This window comes from Mixia osmundae (genome assembly GCF_000708205.1).
Source record: "Mixia osmundae IAM 14324 unplaced genomic scaffold scaffold_1, whole genome shotgun sequence".
Classification (NCBI taxonomy): Eukaryota; Fungi; Basidiomycota; class Mixiomycetes; order Mixiales; family Mixiaceae; genus Mixia; species Mixia osmundae.
Window position 1 is genome coordinate 1989583 of NW_014575563.1, and position 13183 is coordinate 2002765.

The 13183-nt window shown below is 56.1% G+C and overlaps 7 protein-coding genes across 7 annotated transcripts; 3 read left to right on the forward strand and 4 right to left on the reverse strand.

Moving 5' to 3' along the window:
* Positions 1-33: 33 nt before the first annotated feature.
* Positions 34-1002, forward strand: L969DRAFT_42747 (uncharacterized protein; the record flags this gene model as incomplete). The annotated part of the gene is made up of 2 exons (XM_014715842.1): positions 34-304; positions 368-1002. 2 exons carry the CDS (start codon positions 34-36, stop codon positions 1000-1002), a joined length of 906 nt encoding a protein of 301 aa, XP_014571328.1.
* Positions 1003-1043: 41 nt separating this feature from the next.
* L969DRAFT_92198 (uncharacterized protein) lies at positions 1044-1701 on the reverse strand (the record flags this gene model as incomplete). The annotated part of the gene is made up of 2 exons (XM_014715867.1): positions 1044-1604; positions 1657-1701. The coding sequence occupies 2 exons, from the start codon at positions 1699-1701 to the stop codon at positions 1044-1046; spliced, it is 606 nt and encodes a 201-aa protein (XP_014571353.1).
* Positions 1702-1815: 114 nt separating this feature from the next.
* L969DRAFT_92199 (uncharacterized protein) lies at positions 1816-3729 on the forward strand (the record flags this gene model as incomplete). The annotated part of the gene is made up of 5 exons (XM_014715868.1): positions 1816-1932; positions 1995-2126; positions 2183-2425; positions 2476-3424; positions 3473-3729. 5 exons carry the CDS (start codon positions 1816-1818, stop codon positions 3727-3729), a joined length of 1698 nt encoding a protein of 565 aa, XP_014571354.1.
* A 140-nt stretch (positions 3730-3869) lies between these two features.
* On the reverse strand, positions 3870-6092 carry L969DRAFT_21640 (uncharacterized protein; the record flags this gene model as incomplete). The annotated part of the gene is made up of 2 exons (XM_014714964.1): positions 3870-4688; positions 4740-6092. 2 exons carry the CDS (start codon positions 6090-6092, stop codon positions 3870-3872), a joined length of 2172 nt encoding a protein of 723 aa, XP_014570450.1.
* A 187-nt stretch (positions 6093-6279) lies between these two features.
* L969DRAFT_43297 (uncharacterized protein) lies at positions 6280-7279 on the forward strand (the record flags this gene model as incomplete). The annotated part of the gene is made up of 5 exons (XM_014715869.1): positions 6280-6711; positions 6763-6885; positions 6939-7017; positions 7069-7147; positions 7198-7279. 5 exons carry the CDS (start codon positions 6280-6282, stop codon positions 7277-7279), a joined length of 795 nt encoding a protein of 264 aa, XP_014571355.1.
* A 15-nt stretch (positions 7280-7294) lies between these two features.
* On the reverse strand, positions 7295-11079 carry L969DRAFT_42458 (uncharacterized protein; the record flags this gene model as incomplete). The annotated part of the gene is made up of 3 exons (XM_014715583.1): positions 7295-8723; positions 8780-8973; positions 9022-11079. 3 exons carry the CDS (start codon positions 11077-11079, stop codon positions 7295-7297), a joined length of 3681 nt encoding a protein of 1226 aa, XP_014571069.1.
* A 198-nt stretch (positions 11080-11277) lies between these two features.
* On the reverse strand, positions 11278-12805 carry L969DRAFT_92203 (uncharacterized protein; the record flags this gene model as incomplete). Its single annotated transcript, XM_014715870.1, has 6 exons — positions 11278-11457; positions 11516-11561; positions 11621-11748; positions 11800-11949; positions 12060-12193; positions 12691-12805. The coding sequence occupies 6 exons, from the start codon at positions 12803-12805 to the stop codon at positions 11278-11280; spliced, it is 753 nt and encodes a 250-aa protein (XP_014571356.1).
* Positions 12806-13183: the final 378 nt, after the last annotated feature.

Here is a 13183-nt window from a genome sequence, read left to right on the forward strand (position 1 = left end):
CGCTCGCTCGCTCGCTGAAGCCACTGGCTGCTCATGTCTCCCTCAGCAGACACTCGAGATGGCCGTAGATCTACGCGGCACCGCAGTCGGTCACCGGACAGTGGCCGCACTTCAGCTCGCACGCTGCCGAGCGAGTACGGCCAAAAAGACATCGACCCTAGCGACGACTTTTTCCTGCGAGCAGGCGAGTTCAAGATCTGGCTAGCCGAAGAGAAGGGACGCTATCTCGATACGATGCAAGGCGACATGGCGCGCGCTTACTTCAAGCGTTTCGCCAAAGCCTGGAACGCCGGCAAACTTGCTCGTAAGCGACCATTCACTTGCGATTCACGTGTCTTGAGCTGATGCAGATCCTGCCCGGCCTCAGCTGCCTACTACACCGGCGAGATCGTCAAGACTGCATCTGTCGCCAGCACGAGCTCGCACACGTGGGAGTTCAAGGGCAGCTCGGCATTCGAACTAGCCCAAGCTCGTCAGGCGCGGAAAGAGGTCAGCGGTCCGAACGAACGCGCTAGCCCACCTGCCAGAGTAGCTTTAGGACCAGCGCGTCCGCCGGCACAAGGACGTGCAACTCTGTCAAACGTACAAGACGAGCGGGAACGCCAAAGGGAGCTAGACGAACGCGAACGACAGGCTCAACGCGCCCAGCGGCATCGCGAACGAAGGGACGAGCGTGAGGATGAGCGCGCAGATCGAGCGACGGGCAAAGACCGGTTGCAAGAGAAGCGAGCGGAGAAGCGAGCGAGCAACAGGGATTTTGCTGCCGCTCGGGAGCACGATCTTGCAGAAATACCCGATAGCGTGCTCATGGGCGATGACGCGAGCTCGTTCAAAGCTGCACTGGCCGCAAGAGAACGTTCACAACAGCACGGCCAGTCGAGAAAGCAGGCTTATCAGCAGGAAAGGGCTGCCATCATCTCGGAGAAGGCAGCAGCTTACAAGGCCAAAGAGGATTCGACGATGGCAATGTTCAAAAACCTCGCCCAAGCACGCTTCGGCTGAACAAGTATGCAACAACAGTGACGATACAGACTTTGCGATCATCATGCACTCTGCTCCATTTCGGCAGTCGTCGGACTCATAACCGGCCGACCGCTCGGCGCAAGTTCCATCTGCTCGGCATTCCGGGGCTCTGGCTGCGTTGCGTCGAGGACAGTATCACTGGCCTCGCTACTCTGATTCGGCGCTCCGAGTCGCGCATGCTCCCACGGCTTTCGTCCTGCACCTGCCTGTGTCGCTACGACAGGCTCGCTCGGCGGTGCGTCATTGAGCATGTTGGGTATCTGCTTGATGCCCGGTATGGGTGCCCCCGTTGCGATCAATTCAGCGATTTCGGAGAAGGAAGCAGGATAGGCTTCTGTAGGGGCTGCCTCGACCGGTGCCTCTGTTGCATCTGACGTCGCGAGGGTGCTGGATGCCAGCGGAGGATCATGATCAGTCTCTGTCGCGCTGCCGTTCACTCGGGATAGCGATGGACGAGCCAGTGAGGGATCAGAAGCCAGTCGAGCGAGGTAGAACGCCTTTGCTCGTTGTGTGACAGCTTGGACTTCCTCTCGGCTTGCGCCACGCTCGATCAGCGGTCTCAACACTGCCCTGAGTCCGGTCTGAGCTTGCTCATCAGTTCCATGTTGCTCGCATTTGGCCGAAAGGGCTCACTTGGAAGGTCTGATCGTTCGCAAAGTCGACTGTGCCTGCGTCCATCGTAGCGAGTAGACCAAGCCAAGCACACCCAGGCGCGTGTGGTCGTTGCTGGCTCGTCGGCAGATCCTCCCGTGGCGACTGCTGCTCGTCGACTCGGCCAGAGCAAGATGCAGCATGCTATCGGCGCTACGACGAGCTGACCTATCTGTTCGCCGATCGTCCCCGTCAGCACCGCTCTTCCTTGCTCGCCCGATGTCGAATCAGCCTGACGTCGGTCAGCGTACCTACAAGGTCTGTCTGCCTGCTCATGCGCAGCACTGCATACGCCGGCTCATCAACAAAGGCTGCATCAGGATGCAATCAGGCTGCTCAATGGCTTGCAAAGTAATGCAGCCGTGCTCGAGCAAATAAGGGCATCAGGCGGTGGACAGACAGAATATACCATACCAGAGACGGTCGAGTATCTCGCAAGGATAGGCTACCAGGTGATCGCCAGTCAGCAGCAGGGCCGTGCGTTGATGCTCACCCTGTGGCTGCGCAGCCCGACGATCTAGACAGACTCGGCGTCTTACACGTCACCGGCACAAAGGGCAAAGGCTCAACGTCTGCCTTCTGCGACTCCATCTTGCGCACCCTGGCACCCGATAGCCGCGTCGGTCTCTACACCTCGCCGCATCTCGTGACAGTCAGAGAACGCATACGGATCAATGGCGTGCCCATCGATGAACAACGCTTCTCGCGGTACTTTTTCGATATATGGGACAGACTTGAGAGCTCGCCAAAAGTACGCGCGCTTTGCTCTCCTCCGTTGACCTCGCTGAACTTGGCCAGCAGCGTGCAAGGGAGTCGACCCCGCTCAGACCGGCTTACTTTCGCTATCTCACCCTGATGGCCTTTCACGCGTTCCTCTCCGAGGACGTAGATGCTACCGTGCTAGAGGTCGGCATGGGCGGCCTGTATGACACTACCAACATCATCCCTCAGCCGATAGTAACGGCAGTCACCGTTCTTGGCCTCGATCATGTTGCAGTCCTCGGCAATACCATCGAAAAGATTGCAGCACAAAAGGGTGGCATTTTCAAAAAAGGCGTGCCTGCTCTCACAGTCCCCCAAGAATCTCCCGCCATGAGAGTCCTGCAGACCTGCGCAGAGCGTGCTCAAGCCTCAGAAATGATCGTCGTACCAGAGCATCCCCAACTGCAAAAGTTCGCATTAGGTCTGCCGGGCGTACACCAACGGTCGAATGCTTCTTTAGCTGCTGCGATGATAGATGCGTTCATGTCTTCGCAAAAATTGCCTGTCAAGTTCAAAACGCTGCTCGGGGAGCTGCCAACTGAGTTTGATGAGGACGAGGACGATGACGACGAGCTGCCGCCGATTCGCCAAGCTTCGATCGCAGAGCCGACCACTCAACGAACTACAAACGACGTCTCTGTACCTCTAGACGATCGGATACTTCAAGGACTCATCAATGCGCGCTGGCCCGGACGATGTCAGCGAGTTCCAGACCCCAACATCACTGACCGGCCCAACGTCGAATGGTTTCTAGACGGCGCGCATACCAAGGAATCTCTTGAATGGTGTGCCAAATGGTATGTCGAAGTAGCTTCGGGCGAGACTTCCTCAAAGCGTGTCCTTGTGTTCAACTGTACCAGCGGTCGCTCCGCAAAAGAACTGCTGGGCGCGATGGCGCAAGCTTTGTCGTCTCCGAGAAGCCAGCGCGCACTGTTCGATACTGCCATCTTCTGCACGAATCTCACGTATGCAGACGGCTTCAGTTCCGGTGAGCACAACCTGCCCGCTGCATACTGCATGCTCATACGCTCGGCAGAACTCACTGCCCATGCTTCTGACTCTGACAGCCTGAAGCATCTGACCGTGCAGAAGGAATGCGCGACCGCTTGGCGTGCGCTCGAGAGGAACGGCACGCTGGAGCAGCACGTGCTCGTGCTTCCTTCGATCGAGCAAGCGATACAACATATCACCGAACTCGCGGCTCGGGACAAAGCGCAGCCTGTCGACGTCCTGGTGACTGGCAGTCTCCACCTTATCGGCGGCGTCATGCAAGTCGCGAGCCTGCCGCTCTGATGAGCCGGAAAAGCTGCTGTAGCGACTCAATGGCCATCAAACGCTATGATGCCGAGCCTCTTATGCGCATCTGTGAGCATCTAGAATACCTGCTTGTTTGTGCAATGCAAGTCGCAACTAGACACCAAATGATCAACAAGCTATCGTCGTCCTCGTCCTTTGCCCGTCCTGGGTCCGATCGCGCTCTGCGAAAAGTGGGTGATCGCCTGATCATCCAGAAACTCCCTGGTCTGTAACAGGCTGCTCTTGATGCCTGCCGCTTTGATCTTGCCGTGCACATCCTCGAAGCAAAGGGGTTCGTAACGCAGAAGACGCGGCCAAAGGACTGGATCATAGCGGACGAGCTGATAAATCTGGTGTGCTACCGTCTGCATGGGCTCTTGACTACCCTCGACATCCTCTTCGTCTGTAGGAACTTCCTCTATCGACGGTGTCTTGCTGGACTTGCGCTTCCGAGGTGATGCAGCCTTCCGCTTAGTCGGCGAAACGGTCCGCTTCTTCTTGCCGGACTTAGCAGCGCGACTAGCCTGATTGGCGTGCCACACCGCCACAAGACGTTCAATTGTTGCCTTTTTGGACTTTGATTTTTTATAGCCGTACTGCGCCAGCTCGATCTGTAGTGCTTCCAGTGTCCACGCATCGTAATCTGGCATTGCTGGGCTGGCCGGACTGCCAAGAGGTGCTACAAGCGGCTTGACCTTCGATTTGGTGGTCCGTCTTGAGGTCGGTGCAGGCGGCGTTGACGGCGGCTCGATGCCCATAGAACTGATGGCGTCCGCGATGCCGCCGGGTGACGTTTGCTGGTCACTTTTGCGCTTTCTGCGCTTCACCATCTGCGTTTGCATCGGCACATCAGAGTCAGACATGGAAGCGTCTGTCGTGTCGAGCGTGATTGGTTCAGGCTGGGGTAGCAAAGTGACGCCATCAGAACTCGCCGTGGGCTCTTTTGCGCTGTCAATCTACTCGTCAGAGATCAGTCTGCGCGATGCATCTCGCTGCTGTCGACTCACATCGTTTGCGTGAGAGGCGTCTTGACAAGCTGCATTGAACAGACTGCTCTTCTTGGCATACTTGCTTGTCAGCTTCGACGGTGCAAAGGCTTGAGTCGCCGGTGGCGGCGGCAGTGCCTCTGGCGTATGACTCTGCTGCTTCTTCACTGCGAGCACAGGCATCTCGACAGGCACAGTCTCTACAAACGAGAGCGTTTCAGTCTGACGGCCAGACTTCTGTATTGCTCTCACGGCCCGGTCGAGGGCCTTGCTTGCTGCGTTGTGATCCTTGTCATTTATTTTGGCGGCTAACTGGTTCAGTTTGGCCTTGTGAGTACCATTGATCTGCTTTGGGCCTTGCGTCGCTTCGAGTACCATCTGATCGACGGTCGCTGAGCGATCCGCGAGTACACTGTCGAGCAGGGTTGCAGTCGCCCGCATAGCCTGATCATGCTCCATCTTGAGCCGCAACACCTGGCGATCCATCTCGGCTATGACTTGATCCTGGGTATGGCCGTGCTGATCGGCGCAGGCCTTGACGTGATCAGTCTTTTTGGCTGCTGACTTTCGACTCTGCCATATTGCCAGGCAAACAGGGCAGCTGACGAGCACATTCATGATGGAAGGCACAAACACCTTATCTGGCAGGCGCCTGGCACGTTTTGGCTCTCGCTGAGGTAGCTCAGCTTGCGCGATAGGCGGCGTAGGATCGCTAGACAGTACGACAGGAGATTGCGCACGGGTGCTGAAGGGATTTGATCTCATTTCGCGTGGACTGGGCGTCTTTTCGAGGACCTTCTTGAACCGATAGTCGGCTATGCGATCACGAAAATGCGATTGTCTCGGTGAAGGCTCAGTCGCGTCGAGCTGGATATGAGTTGGACTTTCGACCAGTATAGCGCTGTTCTTGCGTCGCCAAGCTTCGGCATCGATTGGCGGTGGCAGTGCGAGAGCTTCTGACGCTTCTGTCGTGGCCTGTTTGCCGAGCAGATCGCGCGCAGATGAGAAGCCAGGGTGACGCTTTGTTTCACTGGCAGACTCGCGGCCCTCAGCAGGTTTGACGGATCCGATGCGCTCAACACGCTCGATCAGCGCGACGGATGGAGAGCGCTTTAAGCGTGTGTGTCTGATCTCAATATCGTTTGCTGCATCAGCGTGTTCTGTCCCTGACTCGCCATAAGGGCTAGCCGACGTCGATGCAACCGGCTGGCGATGTCGTTGTCGCGTCTGAATGAATTCGACAGAGCTATCTGCTTCCTGCAGATATATTGGCTCGAGCGAGCCAGCTCTTGCTTCGATGAGGGACCATCGATCAATCTTGACTGGCTTGTGTGCATTGGCGAGACTTGATGCCGCCTTTGCCGCTCCTGACATGACTCGCGCACTATGCTGCACCAGTGCAAACTCACTCTCAGCATGATGAGCTGACGACGAAGAGGGCGCCGCTTGCCTTGATGTAAGCACCCTGCCATAGCATCGACAGGGCAGAATTGCCAATTTCGCGCTTCGATGGCATCCATGGCACGCGACTGGTCGGCGGCGGCGGCACCGTCGGATCCAGATGTGGCCATTCGGGTCCTCGCCAAGCGAGCCAGAGCCAACACCGGTGCGCAAAGCAACAGCCCACCTACGCAAGCTCGAATCAGGTTTCATCGATGCGGAGACTCGAGCCGACCTTGAAGATTTGCTCGCACAGGCCATAGCCAATCCTTACGTCGCCTCGGCCGTCGCAGTCACATTGGTGGGCAGTGGTACAGTCTTCTATCGACGCTACCTCCGTCGTATCACGAATGCTTCCTTTCTCACACCGTCACATCTCGAGCGACCAGGTCGAATAAAGGGCATGTGCACTCGCGTGGGCGACGCAGACGGTATCAGAGTCTACCATACTCCCGGACCGGGCTGGGGATGGCTCAGACATGTGCCGACAGAGCGCAATGAGCTCAAGGACGAGACGCTGGCCATACGCATAGCGGGCGTTGACGCACCAGAGGTCTGCTAGATCACAGACTCTCGCCAGCTTTTGCTAATTTAGACGCCTCAGATGGCCCACTTTGGCAAGCCGAGTCAGCCCTATGCAGACGTCGCACATCGCTACCTGACCGAACGATGTCTGGGCAAGACCGTCAAGCTCAAATTGCTCAGCAAGGATAGATATGGACGCGTCGTACGCTCGTGCCCTGCTGATCGCGCCGGTCGTGTGACTCAAGCGGCGCACAGGTCGCCATGGTCTATGCGCGCCCTTCGCCTCTTTGGCCTGTCATGACAAACGTCAGCTATGACATGCTCAAGAAAGGTCGTAAGTTGCCCCGCCGCTCCGTTGACGCCAGCTCATTGGGTGGTGCTGCAGTGGCGATCGTGTATGCTTCTGCTGGGGCAGAGTATGATGGCATGGAGAAGAAGTTCCTCAAGGCTGAAGCGAAAGCCAAGTAGGCGCACCCATCTCGTAGCTAGCAATGCCTGATGCTGACTTGCGCAGGCGGTGGCGCGTCGGTATGTGGAGCCAGAAGCATTTCGAGAGTCCTCGAGAATACAAAAAGCGCCATGGCATAACCGATTGAGAGGGCGACATGCATTCAGCGACGGCTTACAGTCAAGCGACACTCTCTCAAGCTCGCAATGAGCTCATCCCTGGCCTCTTTGACCAATCTAGGCCGGGACTGACCCTTGCCAAAGCGATCTGCCACAGTCACACCCTCTGCCAGCAGCATGTGTACGATATCACGCAGCGTCAAGTCGACAAGCTGTCGCTCTGAAGCATTCGTGATGCCGCATTGATCTCTGAATGCAGCGATTGTACGATCAAGCTGTCCAGTTGCTGCCAACCGGGACAGCAGGCACCGTAGCGTTTCTGCTAGCGGGAAGAGAAGATCGATAGCGAACGGCAACAGCAAAAGCATGTTCAGTATCTCGATGGCCGCGCTGGACACAAGCTCGACGAGCTGACCAATATCGCCGGGCACGCTGGACAATTGCGCCAGCGTGTCCAGCGCAGTATTGACGGCATCACTCTTCGAACTACCCAGAGATCTTTCAAGTGTACCTGCCATTGTGATTCGCGCCATCGAAGCTGTTGCGCATAGTCCTATGAGCTGTTCAGGCAGGATCTGCAGACATTGACTGAACACGCGCAGCCATGAGCTTTCTGCCCGGTAATCCTTGCTCGTTCGAAGCGCGAGCCTCTCGATGCCGCTACAGATGGTCCGCTCTGCTATCTGTCGTGCTGAAGAGCTTGTCGAAGCGAATTCGAGAAGGGAGCTTTCGATGAGCAATAGCGAGCGCAAAAGCTCGCGCCTATCGCTGGGTGCATAGCTTTGAAAAGATTCCAGCAAGGCTTCATTGGCTGTATCGAGGTAGGCGACCAGACTGTGAAGTCCAGGCAGAGCCTCTGCAGACATGTCGAGTGCTAGCATAGATGCAAGCGCTCTGAAGAATGCCAACACGCTGCCTGCAATTTCCCACTGCTGTCGACGGAGCAACATGAGTTCTGTGACGATAGGACAGATCTGTCCACAAGCTTGTGCGATGGCCGGCACGGTCGCGGGCTGAGCGGTCAGAAGCAGACTTGTGCAAATCTCAAGGCTGGTCTGTATTTGAATGAGCATAGCCGGATCGATGACGCTTTCCGCGCTCGTCGTTCGCACGAGATCGCGAAGACGGTTCTCAATGCCGCCCGAGATCTGCCAGAAAAAGTCGCCATGGTAGCTTGCGGACCGTGCAGCTGCATCGATGCTGAGCGCAGACGAGAAAAATGCCCCGACAGCGTCTTCGGGCAAGATCGAGCTTCGCGCTAGCACTGTATTTATGTAACGGGAGAAAGCTGGGCTTGCAACGGCATGAGAACTAAGTCCTCGACTGCGCGAAAAGGCAGAGAGAGTCTTGCCAACCTGACCGAGGACATCGGCGTCTGCTGTCCATTGCACGAGCGCGATCGTCATGCCGTGTAACGCGAAGTCGAGGACCTCGCTACCGGCAGGCCCACCGAAGGTTGCTTCAAGGGACGAACTGTCTCATGCAGTCGATCAGCGCTACGTAGATACGTCTCATATGCTCTCTTTTACCTGAGGGGACCGGTGTAAGTGGGATCGGTGAGAACATAAGACGGCGCGAAGATGCCGAGGAACCAGAACAGGTCCTCTTGGATCTGTGGGCTGCAGCGCGTGGCGACCAATGAGTTTGCATCTTCGTCTGTTAGGCCTCTAAGCAGATTGAGTAGACTTCGCGGGATCTGCACAATCGGATCTTCCTCGATGTTCTGCGCTTGAACGGTCAGTCTGATGATCGAGAACTTGGGCGGACATACCTGGACGCGGGCTGAAAGCGCAATTAGACTGATTGGAGCTGCCGGTGTCTCGCCTCGAATGTCATCGGCAAGCCAAAGGGTTGCGATAAGGATTGCCCAGTGCAGATGCTCGAAAGCAATCTCGAGCTGTCGTTCGCGCTCGTCTATGTCTGCACCCGTCTCGGATGCAGACGGCACACGATGGATCAGATTGAGCGTGCGGGCAGATAAAGCGCTGACGAGCTGGTTGAGGCTGCCAGCTAGCTTTTCTGGAGCTCTTCGACCAAGATTGGCCAGAACGAGCAGATGATCGCGGAACAGGCGACGATCCTTCACACCTACTTTGGCTTCCTCGTCTTCAACTTCATCGGCATCATCCATTCGAGCCAAAAGGTCTGACCGCTGACTCGCATTTGTCAATTTGGCTTGCAGGAAATGTAGCGGCAGCAGACAGCCGTCGTTGATCTGTGCGAACAGCGTTGCATGAGGATGCTGCTGAACATGTACACCATTGCCATTTGCGTATGGAGGGTGATCATGAGGGTTCAGGTCCGGCCATGCTGCATCTGCCAGGCTCGCAAGATGCGTATACGTCTGTGCCGCCTCCTGAAATGCTTCGAGGCCAAGCTTCTCGCTTTCATCCCATGCGTCCACAGCTGCTTGCGCGCCCATCTCTTGGTCTGCTGTCACGACCACAGGCTGAGTAGCTTGCAGACTGAGCGAGGAGACCTTTTGCAGGCAGATGAGAAAGGTGGCAAACGTGATCTCTGGTTCTCCTGGCTCATAGGGCGGCGACAGCGCTTCCAGTAAGACCTCGAGGGGCGTTGTGGCGACGAGCACCCGGTACCAGCGACTGAGTGAGAACAGCGTGGACAGAAGGCCACTCGAAGTCACGTTGAGGGCAGCGGGATCTGGAAGACTCATCGTGATGCCAACCAAGACGGATGCAACGGTTCGCTTCCACTCCTTCTGCTGCCAATCATGCGCTGACAAAGCAATCAGGTACTCGAGGCAGATGCGACAATCTGATTCAGCGGTCTGCAGATCGTCGTCGTCGGGTCGGTCGGTGGTAAGGTTGGCAAGATGACTACGTATGCGAGCCAGTAGTATGAAAGTGGCCGGATCGAGCAGCGTTTCGCGTGCAGGCGATGGGACCGTACGGGCTTGAGGAACACTCGTGCCAGCCGCTTCATCTGCATCATCTATCGATTCAAAGGTGGAATTGAATGTGCCAGGAAGAGCCTCTGTATCGGAACTGCTGTGACCTGACGCAACAAAGTTGAAGCTGATCAACGCTTCGAGCGTGCTCATCAGGCCAGTGAACAAGCCTATCGTGTCCTCGGACGAAGTGGCAGCGGCATGGTCCAGTAGATCGAGCGTCAGTCGCAGCGAGAGTGGGTGCAGAGCATCCTGGTAGGTTTGCTTTGCGATGTCTGACTCTTTCCAGGATAGTTCGTCGGTCAGCTTTCGTCGTTTGCGATTGCCAAAAGCATCGAGCTCGTCAAAGTGATTCACAAAGCTGGCGGCAAGTGACATGCCCACTTCATGATGGTATAGATGATCCGCGGTCAGACCGGCAGCAGCATCTGGCGAGGACAGCAATTGCTCAAGTTGAGCAGCGACCTGATGCCTATGCTCATTCGACCATCCCGATGCCCCTGAGCTAGCATGTGTATCTAATGCAAAGCCTGCGCGTGTGACTGCTGCGATGATCTCAATGACCTGTCGCCCGATGAAGCCAAGACGACGGCTGCCTTGAGCTCGACTGCCGATTGCATATTGGATGAGCCAGGTCCTGAGCTCCCAGATTGTGTCGATGGGCAAGAGCTGAGAGAGCAAGCAATGTGGCAGAGCGCTCTGAAGCAAAAGACATGCGTGAAAGAGCGCCGTCTGACTGCGAGAGTGCTGAAGGATATGCTGAGCTGCCTGTATCGCGTTTGCACCCTTGCCGACCGTCGTTTTCCATTCAAGTATCTTTGACTCGCCCAGTATGCGAGCCTGTCGATCCCTGACATTGTCTGAGGCTGCGCATGCGGCTTCAAGATGGTGTTGGGCGACTTGCAAGTCTTGAGCTTGCATTGCATCCAGGGAGTGTTGCCCGGCCAAGAGGCACCTTACCACTTTGCTGCTTACGCGACGTGATCATCGCGTCTTTGCCTAGGTGCACCATCAAAGACGATTACGGCTGGTCTCTCACAATGCTGCGTCAAACCCGTGTAAACTCAAATCAGATCATCAATGCAATAATCGACGCTTGGGTTCACGACTTTGCCAACCTTATGCCGTCGCGCTGCCATAAGGGTTCCTTCGCTTGAGGATGACTTCGCCTGCACATGCGACGCTCTCAGGCGGATTGCCAAGTAGTCGTAAGTCGTCGTCAGTGCAGGCTCCCATCCGATGGTCTCCGAGCTGTTTGCATACGAGTCTGATATCAGAGCGTATCATATTGACGGCGCCCTGCTCGGTGAAGACATCAATACTACCGCAGCACTCGCACCGAAACACCATGACTTGCTGTGAGTGCATCGACAAAGAAAGTTGCGCCGACTTTGCCCGTGCAGCTGCAAGACCCATAATGAGTTTGGAATGAGCGGAGGGCGCGAGTTTTGGGATTGTCTACCATCTGTCAAATATCGGGTATCGAAAAAGCGAGAATCTGCTGATGAGGAGGTCGGCACTCAATTGGAAGCGGACGCCTCCCAAAAGGTTGTCTCGGTCCCAGACATCTGCATAGGCATTATCGTCCCTCTGAAGCATAGTCTGTCAGTCGAGCGCAGCGCATGGGTCGGCATGACTTGCAATAGTTCCGGTCCAGTAGGTAAGTTCATATCTTGGCGGCTCAAGGTTGACTGTGATGATGTCGATCGCGCGGTCGAGACCGTCCGGTGTGACAAGCCATGGTCCCGGCGGAGGCGAGACCTCGCCTCTGTCCGGAAGCTGACACCTGGCCTGCAGCTCGTGTTGTCAGAGTTTAGCTCAGTCCGAGGGACACGCTCACACTTCTGGTAACTGCACGACTGACAGTCAGTAACATCTCATACTTGGCCTCGACGACTGACACTCGTACAGGTACTGTTTTCGTTCAAGGCGGGGCGATATCTGTCTCCAATCTGGATAGTCTTCCAGCTCGCATACTGTTTCCTCTGTCGGAGTGTTAGCTCGTACGCAGTGGGCAAAGTCAGCTTGACCGGCCCTGGGGATAACCGAGCAAGCTTTGCCGACAATGCTCATTGGCTTTGGCAAGCGGACTCGGCTCGCAATAGAGAGTCATCGCAGAGGGCCGTTGCAGCTCCATTGTCTGTCGCTCGGTATCAACGTGGACGAACGTCGTCAGGTTGACACGGCAGCAATTTGACCAATCGGGCCCCAATCCGCTCACGAATGGTTCGTATCTGATCGTGATACCGTGCGGGCTAGACCAGCTCGTCGTGATGATATCCAATCGATCTTCACCGATCTGCGTCATTATCAGAGAGGATGTTTGTTTTTGCCAGCATAGTTTACGAATGATGGTGTCCATCCCTCTCCGTCTTTCGTCCTCACTAGCTTGACTTAAATGCGGCCGGGGTTTGAACGGCGGTCAAAGTACTGCAGCGGTGCTCCGAATGCTGTGCTTGCTCCACAAGAAGCCACAAAATAATCTGTCGTCTGCATGAGCTGATTCGCTTGACAAAGCATGCCGGAGCTGACAGCCCATTACGTATTCTTGCACATCCGCTGTGACGCCGTTTTGTACGTCGATGTGAGCTCCGGCGAGGGTAGAGTGTGCGTAGGATAAGAGCAGCAGGGCCAATCGGGGGATCATGTTTGCAGCAAGCTGATTAGCTCTCGCTGTCGTGCGACCGCATGAGCGGCTGGGTCGGATCTCGGAGCCGAGTGGGGTGGGCATGCTTTACATGTACACTGGCGCGCTCGCGATTCCCGACTCTGGGACTTTACTCATCATCACTTCCATTCCAGTCTTGTCAAGCGCTCTCACTCGGTCCGCAACAGAGCCTTCGCGGGCGACGATCTATTCTGACAACGTGTTGAGTCCGAATTCGTGCAACGAGCCCGCGAAATCGATATTCGAAGGATGGCTTGTACGGCCAGACGGAAAGAAATATCATTGCTTGCAGAGACAGCGACCGAGGAGCGTTGAAAACGAACGAAAGGAATTGCTGTAATAGCTGTCGAGTAAGTC